Source organism: Hemitrygon akajei, chromosome 3, assembly GCF_048418815.1.
Source record: "Hemitrygon akajei chromosome 3, sHemAka1.3, whole genome shotgun sequence".
Classification (NCBI taxonomy): domain Eukaryota; kingdom Metazoa; phylum Chordata; class Chondrichthyes; order Myliobatiformes; family Dasyatidae; genus Hemitrygon; species Hemitrygon akajei.
Window position 1 is genome coordinate 88732062 of NC_133126.1, and position 17154 is coordinate 88749215.

Consider the following 17154-nt stretch of genomic DNA (forward strand, 5'->3'; position numbering starts at 1 on the left):
ATCACGTTAGCCTGATCCTGCGTCGATAACCCCACAGACCTGTGCCAACATTAGAGGCGGTTCTGCTTACACGTATTTGTTGGTTGCTGGCACTCGCCACATCTGGATGCCCTTAAGAGGTCCTTCTGTTTCAATCCCCACGGAGACATTGGTATGACGGTAGGCATTGTTGCACTGTGCCTGGGTGGGGCCGTTCGGACCACTCGCCCCACAGGATGTAAAGAGCCAAGCCATGTCAGAGTAGTCTGCAGTGGGATGAGGTACATTGTTTTCACACAGCCATCCATAACCAGGCTGACAAAGTTCACAGTACAGTTAATATCAAAACATGTATACTCTGCACAACCTTGAGGTTCATCTCCCTACAGGGAGCCACAAAACAAAGAAACCCAATCAAACCCATTCATAAACAGAAAACTGTCAAACACCCAATGTACAGGGGGAGAAAACTAATTGTGCAATCAGTAAAAATAAGCAAATGATATTGAGAACTGAAGTTCACCAAAGTGAGCTCACAGCCACGGAGCCCATCACAGCTGATCCAGGAGGCCGTCAGTTGCAGACCATGGCCTCAGTTCGGCTCTCAGAGACGAGTAAACCTCGCAGAGCAGTGGGCCAAACATCAGCTTGTTCCTCACCACCCTGACCTTTTCAATCTGCTTAAATCGGCCAAACCTTGGGTCATTCCCCACTCTCGGATCTGGGCCCTGCCGCTTTGATACCTTCTTAGGAAACATAACTCAGATAAGGTAGCGATGTTTAAGAGGTTTTTAAGGTAGACAAATGAATATGCTCACAGTGAATGTATGGGAAGGAGGAAAGGGGCTTGTTTTGCTGTTGTTGATTGTTGCTTGTTGTGTCTTTTTACTGTGTTCTGTGTTGTTCTGCTGAGTATCGTAGGCAGGCTATGTTAGTGCCATAATGTGTGGCAACACTTGTGGGCTGCCCCCAGCACACCCTTGTGTGTGTTAGTTGTTAACACATTTCACTATTTCAATGTACACATGATAAATAAATCTTAATCTGAGTCTACTCCAAGTGAGGTCTAACCAACATTTTGTACAACTGTTACATGGCATCCCGGTTCTCGTACTCAGTGAAGGTAATCATGCCATATGTCTTCTTCACCATCATCACTTGCAGTGAACTTAATAGCTGTACCCCTAAGTCCCTATGTTCAACGACACTCCCCAGGACTCTGTCGTTCATTGCGTATGCCCTGCCCTGGTTTCACTTTCCAAAATGTATCACTTTTGCACTTGGCTGAATTAAATTCCATCCACTATTCCTCCCCCACCCCCACCACGCTCAGAGTTGAGTAATAATCCATTGTAATCTTAGAAACCTTCTTCACCGTCCACTATACTACCAACTTTGTTGTCATCTGTAAATATACAAGACAAGAAAGAAGGGGAACAGAAGTTTTTGTTGGCAATCAAGGCGAGCAAGGCATACGGAAGCACCGTATGGAGAAAGTTAGGCAGTTCTGGAAAAGAAGTGGCTGCAAGCTAAACAGCAATCAAAATGTTTAAAAAAAACTGCAGACCCTAGAAAACTGAAATAAAAGTAGAAATACTCAACAGATCCGGCAGCATCTCTAGGGAAAGAAACAGAGACAATCAAAGAGGATCTAGTGCTTTCCCAGCATATATGACAAATAAACTCTCCTTGGGTTTCCAGCTGGGTACAGGTATCAATTTTAACTGATGTAGCAATGACAAACTCTGCATCTTCATCAGGGATGGTGATGGCCATTGAATCGTCACTTAAAATCAATACCTGTAACCGGCTGTAAAACGCCATGTGTTTAAACAGAGACAATGTTCCAAGCAATGTTTCTGCTAGGATAGTAACCTTTCATTAGAACAAGAGCATTGTTTTCATTATTACACTACAGTACATGATGATGATAGAAGTGACCTCACCACAGAAACACGTTGAATGATTGCAGAGCGAGAGGATGAAGCAGAGTTTCAGAGTGATAAAGGATTTGAAGACACAGGGGTAAGAGTAATAAACACTAGATAGAGGCCACTGTTGCTCATTGAACACAGAAAATCTGGGAACAGGACATGATCTCAGCTGTACAGTATATATAATATACATATAGCAGTGTCCGGGGTAAAGTCAAACATTAACTTGATGAGCCAGGTAACCTTTACTCTGCAATGAAGTTGCAGAGTAATACACATGGAATAAAGGCCTTTCATCCCAATCTTGTCCATCTAAACTAGTTCTATTTGCCAGAGTTTTGCATATATCGCTCTAAGCCTTTCCGATCCATGTACCTGTCCAAATATCATTATCGTACCTACCTCAACTATTTACTCTGGCAGCTCATTCCGTATAATGCAATAAAATGTGGACCCAGTACATTCTGTACACAACACAGATTATTGATCTGTGTATATTATACAGATAATGAGAGGATTACAGACATGCAGCACTACATAATGGAGCAGAACGTCCCCAATAACTAATAGTGTCCAAATAGTATCTGTGATCACTGGCCAGAAATTCCTGATGAGAAGGGCCAATCTCTGCAAAACTCTACAGCACCTCTGATATTCACAGAATTGTTACCTTTGCATATTAATCATTAGTTAAATTAACCACTGGTTAATTCATTTTGTATACATCTCTCAGTATTATTACCTGATAGAGTGTTGTCTAGCATTGGAAATGGAAGATCTTCATGATGGTGCATGGAGTCACTCTCCAATGTCACTGATTCCGTCTCTGTGAAGACAACAAAGGCAGTCTTATGCAGAATAATAGAGCACCTTAAGGAACTGACCTGTAGCTGATATACAATGGTGATGCATAAAAGTTGATAACCACAGCCAAGCATCTTGACCTTAGTTCACCCTCAGGCCATTCAGCCCATCAAACATATTCTATTTTCAGCTTCAATTAAGTTACTGCTGTTCTAATCTAAACTCCAAATTATTAAACTCATCCCACTGATGTGGCTTCACAACTGTGTGTAGTAAATGCCAGTTTCTTCAACATCATAAGCAATGAGTGCAGTACAAATGGGTGTGCAGTGACACTGTAAAGGGAAACATTTAATAGAAGTCAAGGTGTAAGTTTTTTTCTTTACATAAGCAGTGGCATTAATGTGGAATGAGCTGCAGAGCAAGTGTTTGGGGGAAGTAGAATGGACCGGAGGAAATTCTTTCCATCTGGGACTAAAGACGATAACTTTGGACTTTCCAGAACTGGATGCTAGACAAGTAGACAGATAAGTTCTGTTAGTTGAGGGTGCAGGGGATGGCAACAGATAGTGGTGAGATAACCTCATTATGGCCTTGCACCTTATTGTCTGCTGCACTACTGCGACACTTCATTCAACATTCAATGTGCCGATGTGAGGTAACGCTGAAAGTTTTCCATTGCATTTCAGTACAAGTGACAATAATAAGTCCATTTACCAAATTTACCAATAAAGAGAGCAGTGATCTGTTTACTTCTATAATCTAATACTGTGGCTTCAAATGTTATTGTTGATGGGCTATTAATGCGGATGAAAAAAAGAGTCAAGAATACATCCACTCAGAAAAGATTTTGCCATATAAGCAAAGAGATGAGTTAGCAATATAATATTATTAATAACGATTTAGTAGATGACCTTCCTGTCAGTAATGAAATCTATTTAATAATAGTTTTTAGGGATTATTATTGATATGGAATCATCTTATTGATATTGATTGTGTGGGTGGACAACATGACATGGGGTGTGGAGGGGGTTCTTGTTATTAACACTAGAATTAATTCACCAACACATACTGCGTGGATGGTTTCCCTGCAATTAATGAAATCTGTTTATTAGTCTAGGGTGTGTTCCACGTGATTAGTAATGTGAGTTAGTTATTAATAAAGAGCACGGGGACAGGTCTCACTGTTGCTAATTGAACATAAATAAATGCTGTCTGAATCGGTCACACTCCTGTAATGGAGTCTATTGTTAGATAGTTTACAAACGACTGGAATGCTATTAGTGGTAGCTGTTAATTAATTTAGAAAAGAGGTTCACTGGTAATACTGTCAATTTTAATGTTGACATCATTACTCCCATCTCAATTGTATAGAGGCTTTTTATTACAGTGATGCACACAATGGCTCATAGGCCCATGCTGAGCAGCACCACCTTATGGTGCTATTTCACTGATCCATTTATTGTTACCTACCTATTGTTTCAAGGAAGTATATGGGAGCATCGCTAAATTCAAAGTAAATTTACTATCAAAGTACATATATGTCACTATGTACAACCCTTTTGTCTTGTAGGCATACTCAATAAACCCAAAAACCATAATCAAATCAATGAAGGACCATCCCCGACAAGACGGTCAACCAGTGTGCAAAAGACGATAAACTGTGAAAATACAAAAAGAAAGAAAAAAAGATATAATAAATATAAAAAACAAATCATCAATAAATACCAAGCGTGTGAGATGAAAAGTCCTTGAAAGTGAGTCCATAGTCTATTGGAACAGTTCAGAGATGGAGCAAGTGAAGTTGAGAGAAATTATGCCCTCTGGTTCAAGAGCTTGATGATTGAGGGGTAATAACTGTTCCAGAACCTGTTAGTATAAGTCCTGAGGCTCCTGGACCTTTTTTCTGATGGCAGCAGCAGGAAGAATGTTGTGATGGTACTCATTGGATCAATAACTGGTGGTACCTTGTCATGTTGAAGTACTTTTGCAGGGAAAGATTCTTTTATGAGGCTTTAAGAATCTTAGGTCTTGTGCAAAGTTGTTTCAGGTTGCAGCCAGTTCAGTTAACACCGTGATCACCGGGATTTACAAAGATGAGAAATGGAGAAAGAAATCGATGCAGATGCATTCCCATTGTCCAGTTGCATAATTTTCCAGCAATCTGCTTTCCAACCATTAGACAGAACCTTATCCAGTAAAAGTATAACATTCTTCCAGAGTTAATGAGTGCTGGCTCTGAAGAGGAATTGCAAACAGGGATGGAACATCCTCTGTCAAAGTTGATTTTACTGTCACATGCACAAGTACAGATGTGCAAATGTACAGAGGAAACCTAACTGACAGCAGCATCACAGGCACTCAGCATCATATAGACAACATTCAAAAGAATAACATCAATTACACATAAATTATACACATTTACTGTTCATACTGTGCTCAGTTCTGGTCGCCTCACTACAGGAAGGATGTGGAAACCATAGAAAGGGTGCAGAGGAGATTTACAAGGATGTTGCCTAGATTGGGGAGCATGCCTTATGAGAATAGGTTGAGTGAACTCAGCCTTTTCTCCTTGGAGCGAAGGAGGATGAGAGGTGACCTGACAGAGTGTATAAGATGATGAGAGGCATTGATCCTGTGGATAGTCAGAAGCTTTTCCCCAGGGCTGAAATGGCTAGCATGAGAGGGCATAGTTTTAAGGTGCTTGGAAGTAGGTACAGAGGAGATGTCAGGGGTAAGATTTTTACGTAGAGAATGGTGAGTGCATGGAATGGGCTGCCAGTGGTGGTGGTGGAGGTGGAAATGATTGGATCTTTTAAGAGGTTCCTGGATGGGTACATGGAGCTTAGAAAAATAGAGGGCTATGGGTAAGCCTAGGTAGTTCTAAGGTAAGGACACGTTTGGCACAGCTTTGTGGGCCAAAGGGCCTGTATTGTGCTGTATGTTTTCTATGTTCTTTTTTTTTACAAGAAAGAACAGGATTAGAGCAACAAAAAAAAACATACTACAATATTGAGATGTTGTACTGTGATTGATAGTGGTAGCGGGACAGTCAGAGAGAGAGTGATGGAGTGAGACAGAAAGAAAGCAATGTAGAGCTGGAGAAAATCGGCCATAAAGGTAGACCTAGGCAAAGAGAGAAATGCAAGCCTGGAGAGGGAAGACATATTCAGTCCCAAACCTGAAGTGTGCCACATTCAATAACCTTGCTGTCTGTCCACTTCCATGGAAAGTTATTAGCAAGCTGAATGAGACTTTCATCATTTCACCTTTGACAGTGCATTGAATGTATTTATGCTCCACTGCTTGTGAAATGAAATGACTCTGGTTGATCTCCCAATGACATTTCATCATGCATTGCTTTCTGGTCAAAGCTTGTCCGTCAACTCCTGCCACCTCGTGCAACGTCTCACTGATCCTGCTGTCACTTACCATCAACAGCAATCCCTTCTGGTAGGTGAGCTTCCAACTGGCTTGGTGCATGAAGGTCAGTCTGCCCTGTTGCCGCAGATCCCTCAGTGGGATGACTTCCAAAGCCTGCCGCTGAAAGAAAGTTTGCACAACTGCGTGAGACTTTGGGGCAGTGCCAAATCCTTTCACCCACAGGGCTTTGGCAGTACTCAGTGCAGTGCATGGAAGACTGAAAATGGTTTATGCAACTTGGCCAACAGACACTCAGTGCACTGTCAGACAGAAGACTGGCAGTGACGTCATAGGTTAGTGCAACGCTCGCTCCATTCCAGAAGTAGGGCTTATGTCCAAGTCTGGCAGAAAGGGGTCTGGGAACCGAATGATGGATCCTATCACCTCTGTACAAAATCAAAGTCAAAGTCAAGTTTACTGTCAGATGCGCAGGTGCAAAGGAAAAGCTGAGTTGCTGCAGCATCACAGGCACGGAGCATCAGATTCACAACATTCTCATGGAAAAACAGAAATTATATACAGTTTTTACAAGAAAGAACACAATTAGATCAAAAATGGTCAATGTTGCTACACTGGTGTAGTGATTAGGGGTGTGCAGGTTAGTTCAAGCAGTGAATGGTTTAAGGGCAACAGCTATTCTTGAACCTGGTGGTATGGAACTTCTGTACCCCCTGCCCAAAGGCAATGGCAGAAAATGGCCTAGTCAGGATGGTGGGGATCTTTGATGATAAATTCTGGCTTTTTGAGGCAGCTCCTCATGTACACACTACCGATGGTAGGGAGGGCTGTGCCTGTATTGGGTTGAGTCCATTACTCTCTGCGGTTTAACAGTCCCTTGGATAAAAGCTTGAGCAGAAGAACTTAAGATGTTATGTACATTCCTCTCCTTTCCTCTCTGCAGAATGCTTTGATATTTCTCAAGACTGACTTCCAAAGTTCACCTAATTCCAAGTGCCTTACTGCCCTCTTAAGCTGGCCGGTTGTGTAGTGGCATCAGCACTGGACTTCAGGGCAAGTGGTCCTGGGTTGAAATCCGGCCAGCTCCTTGTAGAGCAAACACGAGGAATCTGCAGATGCTGGAAATTCAAACAACATCACACACAAAATGCTGGTAGAACACAGCAGGCTAGGCAGCATCTATAGGGAGAAGCGATGTCGACATTTCGGGCCGAGACCCTTTGTCCTGACACGTCAACATCACTTCTCCCTATCGATGCTGCCTAGCCTGCTGTGTTCCACCAGCATTTTGTGTGTGTAGCTCCTTGTAGGCTTTCCATCTGTGCTGGGTTGAGCGTCAAGCTAGCAACTCAGCCTCGTAAATAAAAAAACAGATGAAATGCTAAAGAAACGGCAATGTTGCCACCCAGTGCATCACAAGGCAGCGAGAGGAGTAACATAACTGCCCTCCTTTGCTAAATTATCTAATGATTGTGGGTTCAAGTACAAAATACAGTGAAAATTCTCTTCTGCATACTGGTTGAACGCCCAGTTGGTGCATTCTTTCATTTCCTCTACCTTGGATTCATTGAGTCTGCCCGCAAGACAATTAATCTAAGGTTTGTATATGGTGACATACATGTACTTTGCTAATAAATTTACTTTGAACTTACTCATTATAACACAGAAGGAGCCATTCAGACCACTGGGAGAATGAAGAGCTTTCCCAACAATCCCATTCCCCCTTCCCTCTATGAGCGCAAAGCACAAAATCAAAAGAATCCAGGCATATTCAGTTCAGCTCCGTGTTCATTAGCTGCAGGCCACCCTGATTCAAAATAGCAACAATAAAGAAAAGGAGTGACTAGAAACCAGTAGCACATCATAACGTCGAACACACAAACAGCATCAACTTAACCTTGCCCAGGACCCAGGACTCCAGCACCAACCTCCGACAGCATTGAAGTAGATAGACCATTCAAATGTAGGGACCTTCCTCTGGCAGCAGTGAGCAAGAGGCTGGTACACAGCACTGAACACATGCTCTCCTTCTGCACTCACCTCGATGATTTCAACCATCCTTGGTGCATTAATTGGCGAGGTCAGTGAGAAATGGAGTCGATCATGGGCTCACGCCCCGTCTCCAGGTTTCTTGGCCTTGAGGCCACACTCTTGGCTTGGAGACACCCTAGTAGACAGCAAAAGACCAGATCGCTCAATAGACCACCACCAAGATGTAGATCATGGACCCCAACAATAGCAGAGCCAAAGCAACATGCACAAAATGCTGGAGGAACTCAGCAGGCCAGGCAGCATCTATGGAGAAGATTAAACAGCTGATGTTTCAGGCCAAGATTGAAAGATCTCAGTCCAAAATGTCGACTGTTCACTCCTTTCCATAGCTGCTGCCTGACCTACTGAGTTCCTCCAGCATCTTGTGTCTGTTGTTTTGGAGTTCCAGTATCTGCAGATTTTCTCGTGTTTGCATAGCAGGACCACATTTGAAAGAAAGAGACCTAAAAGAGGTGAAAGAAGTAGTTTCTAGAACCGTCCGGAGGATGTCGCTCTTGGTCGCGTTGTTTGCTGGTGTCACCTTCTCACTTCAGCCAGCATGTTTTCACCCTCACACGTCCGTTGGCTGCTCAAAACCATTGACCTCGGCTAAAAGGTAATTAGTGTGGAAGCCAGTGCACTCACAAGGAGAACGTATAAACTTTACGCAAAGAGCACCTGAGGTCAGGACTGAACTTAGATCACTCGAGTGTAAGGTGGCAGCTCTAACCACTGTGCAAACAAATGCATCCTCTACTTCACCATTTGGATGTGAAGCAAAGGTTTCATTTGCACAATGAGTGTCCTGAATGTAACGAGCAGTCCGCTGGAGGAACTCCGCAGTGGAGCACCATATGTGGGAGGAAAGGAATTGTTAACGCTGCAGGTCGAAACTCTACATAGCCCTGATGTCAACATTATGGCTGTGTAGAGTTTTGAGCTGAAATGTTGACAATTCCTTTTCCCCCACGGGTGCTGCTCAACCCAATGGGTTGTTCGTTACTCCTGGTTTCAGCATTTACAGCCCCATTTCCCTGGATTATCCTCGATGCCTTGGCTAGTAGTTTCTCCGCCAGTCAATGAAACAGATTATTTATCAAAAGCACTCTGCAGTCTGTGGTACCTTGATATAAACAAATTCGCTACTGTAGCCTGTACTGGAAACATAAAATAATACAAATGGCTATAAAGCGTTTCTTGAGAAATCAGAGCTGTACTGACGTCCATGCTTCTGTGATTATTTCTTCACATGGACGAGAATACGAGTCACTCTTTCTTTCCCTTAAGCAGCAAGCAACACTCCATCTATAAATGGGCCATTTTAAAAACTGTCTGAGAAAAGTTTCAAAGCTCAGCTTGGGACCTCACCTTTATGTCTCCAGCTTCCCTTATTCAAAGAGGGTCACTACTTGTCCTCTTCATCAAACATCCTCATTATATTGGTAAGATGCCTGAGTGAATGCCACTTCAACATATATTGGCTCAATGTCATCTCTCCAAGGGGTCTCCCGCCAGTTTTCCCATGGAATAGTTTCTTACTCATCACCCCACGTGACCAAGACAGAAACCTGGCCTGAATAACACTATTCAAAGTGCTGGAGGATTTTTACAACTCACTACATAGGCCTTTAATTAACAACGCAAAGTAGAATGCATTGCCAGAGATTGGCTCTACAACCTTCACAAACCTTCCCAAATCACCAACACCCATTGAGATTCCTGAAAGCCTTCTTCAGCATGCCAACATGGCACTGCGCCAGGGCCATTTTCTTATCACACTGCCACTGCCTCTTAGAGACTCAAAGAACAACACCTCACATTTTACTCAGCCCGGCTGCCAAGATCGGGTGGGCGAGTTGGTGCTGGTGAGATGGGGAGGGGTGGGCGAGTTGAACTTCTCAGTCAACTGTTTGAAGTACCGTCACTGGACTCTATCCCTCACCCAGAATTCAGTCCAGGTGACGGATTTTCTTATATCGGATGCACAAATTCCTCTTCTCGACCGCGTGTTCCTTTCCTGCTGAGGCTACACTTTAACAGTGCATTCAAGGATGATTAATGCGGACCCCGGTAATAATGCAATCAGTGCTTGTAATAATGGAATGTTTTGTGGCTGCCTATTGCGCACTCTCTGCATGTATACACATAAATCCTTGACAGGGAGAGACTGAGAGGGGAAGCGGGGCAGCGGTGGGGGCGGGGGAGGTGGAATTGGGGTGAGAGAAAGAGTCTTTTGTTGAGGCTCCTTCTGAATAATTGACAGCATGATGAATTAACCTCACAAAGGACCAACACTAAACTGGTCGCGTTTGTCCATTTCCCAGTACATTGCAGATCTATTAATCCAGACCCTTCCTCCTTCTTGGAATAAAGGTTCAAATTCTGCAAAAGGCAGAGAATGGGAGACTCAGGCATGTTCCACGTGTGCAGGCATGGAAGGTGTAATGCAAGCAAGTCTGACACAAACTCCAAGAATTCCAAAGTGGATCAAGTATAAAGTAAATTTGGCTGAATCAATTTGGTTTTTTTTGCACTGTTTGTAGGTTCATTCTCACCTCCCAGGTGGCCAAGTAACCATGATGGAGCAAGTGCTCAACAAACTATGTCAACAGGATTCTTCACTACTTCTGCAAGTGATTTAAGAAACAAGATTTTTTTTAAATTTAATCAGCTTGGTTGTTGAAGTCCCTGTTGTGTTCAGATAAAAGGATACCACTTTCATTTGCCTTCCTCCCTTATCCTGCTGTTTCCTTTCGAGAAGCCATTCAATCTCAAGCACAGGGGTAGAACCGGAAATAGTAACAAAAAAGAAAACGACTGCGGGAGGAATTCAGTGGGGGGGGGGGGGGGAAGAGAGGAGAGGAGAGAGAGAGAGAGAGAGAGAGAGAGAGAGAGAGAGAGAGAGAGAGAGAGAGAGAGAGAGAGAGAGAGAGAGTGTGTGTGTGTGTGTGTGTGTGTGTGTGTGTGTGTGTGGTGGGGGGGTGGGGGGGATGAACAGTTGATGTTTCTGGTCCAAGCACTTCATCTGCATTGAAAGATAGAGGGGAGGTAGTCAATATAAAGAGGGGAGGTAGATGGGCAAGAGGTGGCATGTGATGGAGCTGAGACAGGCAGATGGAGTCAAGTGAAGGAGGTGGGGTGGAGATAGTGACAGGTGGAACCAATAAAGGCCTGCAGATTATGGAATCTGCTAGGAATGGATGGTGGAACATGGAACCAAATAAGGGAGATGGGGGGGGGGGGGCAGGTGGGAAAAATGGGGGGAGGGGACCAGTGTGTGGGTGATGGAATGGAAGTTTAGGTAGAGGAGGAAGAGAGAAAGGTGGGAAAGAAACTGGGTGTTAGGAGAAAGTGGAGGGGTTATTGGAAAGAAGGGTTTTTGGAAGGGAAACTTAATAGATAAGGAAGAATAAGAAATGGACAGAGGGGGGAGCAGGTTATCTTAAAATAGAGAATTCAGTTTTCAAGCTGTCATGTTGTAGACTACCCAGGCAGAATATGAGATGCTGTTGCTCTCATGTGCAGTTTGTCTCATTCTTGCAGCAGAGGAGGTCAAAGATAGACAGATTGGGGTGGGAATGGGGAGGGGAATTAAAATGTCACGCAACCGGGTTGTGCAAATGAAAATCCGGCTATAGAACCGCTTTCAGTGGATTCTTTTTTCTCCGCTCTTAATCCTTCCCACCCACCTGGCTTCACCCTTCACCTTCCAGCTAACCCCTTTGCCCTCCCCTCACCTTTTAATTCAGGCATCTCCCCCCTTCCCTCCCAGTCCTGAAGAAGTGTCTCAGCCCATAATGTCGACTGTTCACTCTTTTCCACAGATGCTGCCTGACCTGCTGAGTTCCTCCAGCATTTTGTGTCTGTTGCTTTGGATTTCCAGCTTCTGCAGATTTTCTTGTGTTCAGTAAATAGAGGATGGGCTTTCTTCTCTCCATGCAGTCGTAAAATCAGTACAGTATTGAGAATTATCTGTCCTTTGTTGAATTTGCCTGATTTCCATTTCAATAAAAATAAAGAAATGGAGGTGACTGTGGCAGTGGCAGCTTGTCTAAAGATCAGCAAGCTGAAGCAGATATGAGCTGAAATTCACCAAGGCGCCATGGAGACAGAGAAGGGGACAGTACAGAAACAGGCCTTTCAACCCACAGCGTCTGTGTGCACCAGTTTTACACTAATATTACCCTCACCCATTTTAATCTTCCCACACTCCTATCGATTCATCCCAGATTCTAGCACTCATCTATAACTTTACTGCAGACACGAACCTACCAGCCCACATATTTGTCGGGATGTGAGAGGAAACTACAGGAAACCCCTGAAGTCCCAGAGGCGGCATGCAAACTCCACACAGACAGCAGCTGAGGTCAGGGTTGACTTCGGCTGGTCTTAGAACATGTTTTATTGTGATGTGCAGGAAGGTGTTAAACCTACATCTTTGGTTTCCTTTGCCCCATCAGCCACACCATCAAGACCACAAATTCTGGACATCTTTCCAAAACATTATTGCTCCTCCTTTCTGTCAGCTTGTACTGAAACCAAAAGGTCTGGTTACATAAAATCCTTCAAACTGCATTCCAATGATTCCCCCAAATCCTAATGGTGAACAAAATCACCCCTCCCAGCCCCAACTGCTACAGCCATACTATTCACAGTCTTTCACACTGCCCACAGGCAAAGCCTTGGATCATTAATTACATCTTTGATCATGCATTTGCCCTCCTTACATTCAGATAATGCAAATCATTAGTCACATTGCTCACAGACTTTGAACCACTGCAGTCACACGGTAACACCCCTAAGACACAACAGCTACAAGGCCATAATTGTTCCCTTCAGGTCACACTGCCTACATTTCTTCACTTCCAACTACTATAGGTATACAGACCAAAATTGCTGACCCCAGATCACCACAGTCACTCAATCCTGCTCAGATTACCAACAATTGTCCACTTTAGATTACTACAGCCACACCACTAAAGGCACCCTGGCACCAACACCACAGTCATACAATCCTTCATCACAGTTTACTCCAATCAGTTCCCACATTCATGCAGCTGAAGAACAGTTGTCATTGTGTTTGCATATACTCACCACAGGTCACTTCACTACTTCAAATCTCCATAGACACAGTAAGTGATTTTGGGTGGGTATTTTGGTACGGGGTGACAGTAGTGACCTGGATGGTGATTGTGTAGAGGGTGACAATAGTGACCTGGATGGTGATTGTGTAGAGCGTGACGGTAGTGATCTGGATGGTGATTGTGTAGAGGGTGACGGTAGTGACCTGGATGGTGATTGTGTAGAGGGTGACAATAGTGATCTGGGTGGTGATTGTGTAGAGGGTGACAGTAGTGATCTGGGTGGTGATTGTGTAGAGAGTGACAGTAGTGACCTGGATGGTGATTGTGTTGAGGGTGACGGTAGTGACTTAGGGCAGTTATTGTGTACAGGGTGACAGTAGTGATCTGGGTGGTGATTGTGTAGAGGGTGACAGTAGTGATCTGGGTGGTGATTGTGTAGAGGGTGACAGTAGTGACCTAGGGCAGTTTTTGTGTAGAGGGTGACAGTAGTGATCTGGGTGGTGATTGTGTACAGGGTGATAGTGATTTGGGGCAGTTATTGTATACAGGGTGATAGTAGTGATCTGGGGCAAAGATTGTGTTGTCCTGTACATGGTCACACACCTCAGATCACTACTGTTATCCTGTACATAATCACATACCCCCAGATCACTATAGTCACTGTACACAAACACACATCCCAAATCACTACTGTTATCTTGTACACAGTCACCCCCCCAGATCACTAGTTATCTTGTACACAGTCACACACACACCCATATCACTAGTAATCTTGAACATCACATTCCCCCAAAATTACTAGTAATCCTGTACAGAGTCACATCCCCCAAATCACTACTGTTATCTTGTACACAGTCACACACACCCAGATCACTAGTAATCCTGTACAGTCACATCCTCCCCAAATCACAACCCCCAATCACTATAGTCCATATAACCATATAACAATTACAGCACGGAAACAGGCCATCTCGGCCCTTCTAGTCCATGCCGAACCATCACTGTACACAATCACACATCCCAGATCACTACTGTTATCATTGTACAGTTATACACCTCAAGATCATTCCTGTTATACTGTACACAATCACACACCCCAGAGCACTACGATTATCCTTACACAATCACCTGCCTCTTACACGACTGCTAACCATAGTCTGTTAAGTTCACATTCATGTTAGTTTATGTGCTGAGAGGGGCTATGTGATACAGCTTGGATTGCTTAGGATATGAACCACAGAGTTCAGACTAAGCTCAGTTAGACTGAGTGCTTATCTTGTGTGTGAGTGGAAGGGGATAGTGAAAGGAGTAGAATAGACTGCAACAAACAGGGATAAGGTTATGTGTTACATTTGGGAGCTCAGTATAAATCCTTGTCTGTTGTAATTGTGTGTGGAACTTTTCTGAGAGTTTGGTCTGGATGTATGTGCAGATAACCATACCTGGAACTTTTCAGAGAGTTAGGAGTTGATGTATGAGCAGGCAACCATGCCTGGAACCTTTCTCGTGCTAGGATAAGTGTGAGGTTTTCCTTATGGAATGAGCCTTAGGAGACTGTGGACTGCGCATCTCCATTTAATCGTAAATCTAATTCCTCACTTTATGCCTCTGGTAATACATGGCGTATGCTAATGAATAGAACATTTCCAGTAATTATTGTCAGCATTTTAGAAAATTGGAAATTGAAATCAGTTGATTCCTGTTAAACAATTAGGTTTCCAAGCTGTTTCCATCAAATTGTTATTTGCAAGATCTGGACATGCTGTAAGTAATCTAGGGGTTATTAAAGAACAACTCAGAGACTGTGAATTTAGTGAGAGGAAAGCTAATCACCTTCCCATGATATGCAATCACATTATCATTGTCCTTCCCCTGACTGTCAGTATTTTGAAGGATCACATGGTTCTGAAATTCAATTGGTTCCAGTCCCAAAAACACCACAGCCAAAAGGACTAGTCAGAGGTTGAGCATAATGTGGCAATTCACTCATTTCTTTCCTCCTCAAAACATTTTGAGGGCCCTTTCAGGAGTGGGATAAATACTTCCCATTTCTCTGGACAGTTCCTGTCTTGAAGGATCATTGAGGACCCTAGTCATCCCAACCAAAATCTATAACAACTGCTACCATCCGGAAAATAGTACCGCAGCAAAAAAGCCAGGACCAACAGGCTACGAGACAGCTTTTTCCACCAGGCCATCAGACTGATTAATTCATACTGATCTGATTGTATTTCTATGTTACAATGACTGTACTATTATAAATGATCATAAATTACTATGATTGCACATTGCACATTTAGACGGAGAAGTAACATAAAGATTTTTACTCCTCGTGTATGTGAAAGATGTAAGAAATCAAGTCAATTCCATTCAATTCAAAAAGAAAAGAGTTCACGTGTCATTGATTGGAGGTGGATGATTCTCTGTGGGGTAACAGCAGTGATAGGGGATGGTTTATCTGTACGGGGTATCGATACAGTTCTGAGATATGTCATCCTGTGTACAGCAAGTTTATTTTTACAGTGAGTGGTCAGGCAGGGGGTGCAAGCATGTACAATTAGAGGCTTTTATAAGAAGGAAATAGAGGGGGAAAATCCATCTGCAGATTAAAGATTAGCTTTATTTGTAGATCGAAACAGTGTGCAATGCACCGTTTGCATCAATGAGCAGCATTGCCCAAGGATGTACTGGGAGCAGCCACAAGTGTTGACAATATTCCTTGCCCACAACTAACTAACCCTAATCTGTGTGTCACTGGACTGTGGGAGGAAACTGGAGCACCCAGGGGATACCCACATGGTCATGGGGAGAATGTACAGACTCCTTAAGGACAGTGGTAGGAACAACCCCCAATCGCTGATCGCCGGCACTGTAAAGTTTCACCGTGCATTTCTTCTAAATCCAGGCAGATGGATTTAGTTTCAGTTGATATCATGATTGGCCCAGACATTGTGGGCTGAATGGCTTGTTCCAGTGCTGTTCTATGCTCTAAACGTACTCAATAAGCATCACCAGTCACAAAGAGGACAGCAAAACACAATAGATTTAAGAAATCTGAAATAAAAACAAAAATGTTAGGGATATTGAGGCAGCATCTGTGGAGAACAAAAGAGCTTCAGAACTACAAAGTTAATTCTGTTTTTCTCTCCACAGACGTTGCCTGATCTGCCTGGGAGTCCAGTATCTCTCATTATAGTTATCAACCAAGAATATCTACATAATTGGAACCCCATTGATAACCCGCAAGCATCCATTCCCATAATCACCTCGTTACAACACTCCAAGTCTTCTTCAATAGTATCTCCCAAACTCCCAAGTCTACCACTGGAAACAGAACAACAAGTAAACACATTACTCTGCATTCTGCTTTTGTTTTTTCTTTTGTAGCACCTGGATGTATTTATGTATGGGATGATCTGACAGGTTAGCATCCAAATGAAAGCTTTTCATTGTATCCAAGTACATATGGCAATAAACAAACTATCTGCCAATTACTGTTGTCATGTCGGTAGCCAAAGTGCATGTGACAAGATTCCATAAACAAGACGTGCAGGAAATAACATTCTTTACAGTGCCAGAGGCCTGGGTTCAACCCTGACTGACGTCAAATGCTGAGATGCTGGCAAAGAAGCACCAGTGGGCTTTCAGGCAAAGTGGTATTAGTGTATGAAATAACTGGACATTGATGTATAAAGGTCAAACATTCTGTTCTTTATAATATATAAAGAGCACTGGAGTGAAGCAGTTATATTTCACAGGGCTGATTTGGCAGACATTGGGAGAAATAGTCTTCTTCAAAGAGTGTCACAGGATCATTTACATTCAGTTGAACAGCAGCTCTGGCCTTGATTTACTGGTCCATTTCAAATCTGGAACCTTTCCATATGCAATAAAGAAAAAGTTCAATTTCCGTTCATTTTTTTGTGCGGAGGGAGAGGGGC

The 17154-nt window shown here is 43.3% G+C and overlaps 1 protein-coding gene across 3 annotated transcripts in view; it reads right to left on the reverse strand.

The window, feature by feature from the left end:
- ltk (leukocyte receptor tyrosine kinase) overlaps positions 1-17154 on the reverse strand; it is a 187524-nt gene that overhangs the window by 82408 nt on the left and 87962 nt on the right. For 2 of the 3 annotated variants that reach the window (XM_073040303.1, XM_073040301.1), the window contains exons 2-4: positions 6150-6260; positions 2656-2739; positions 71-245 (exon numbers count right to left, since the gene is read on the reverse strand). In XM_073040303.1, the coding sequence (XP_072896404.1) occupies positions 71-245; positions 2656-2739; positions 6150-6260 (370 nt within the window). The remainder of the gene's footprint in view (positions 1-70; positions 246-2655; positions 2740-6149; positions 6261-17154) is intronic. The other variant, XM_073040302.1, reaches the window with a different exon arrangement.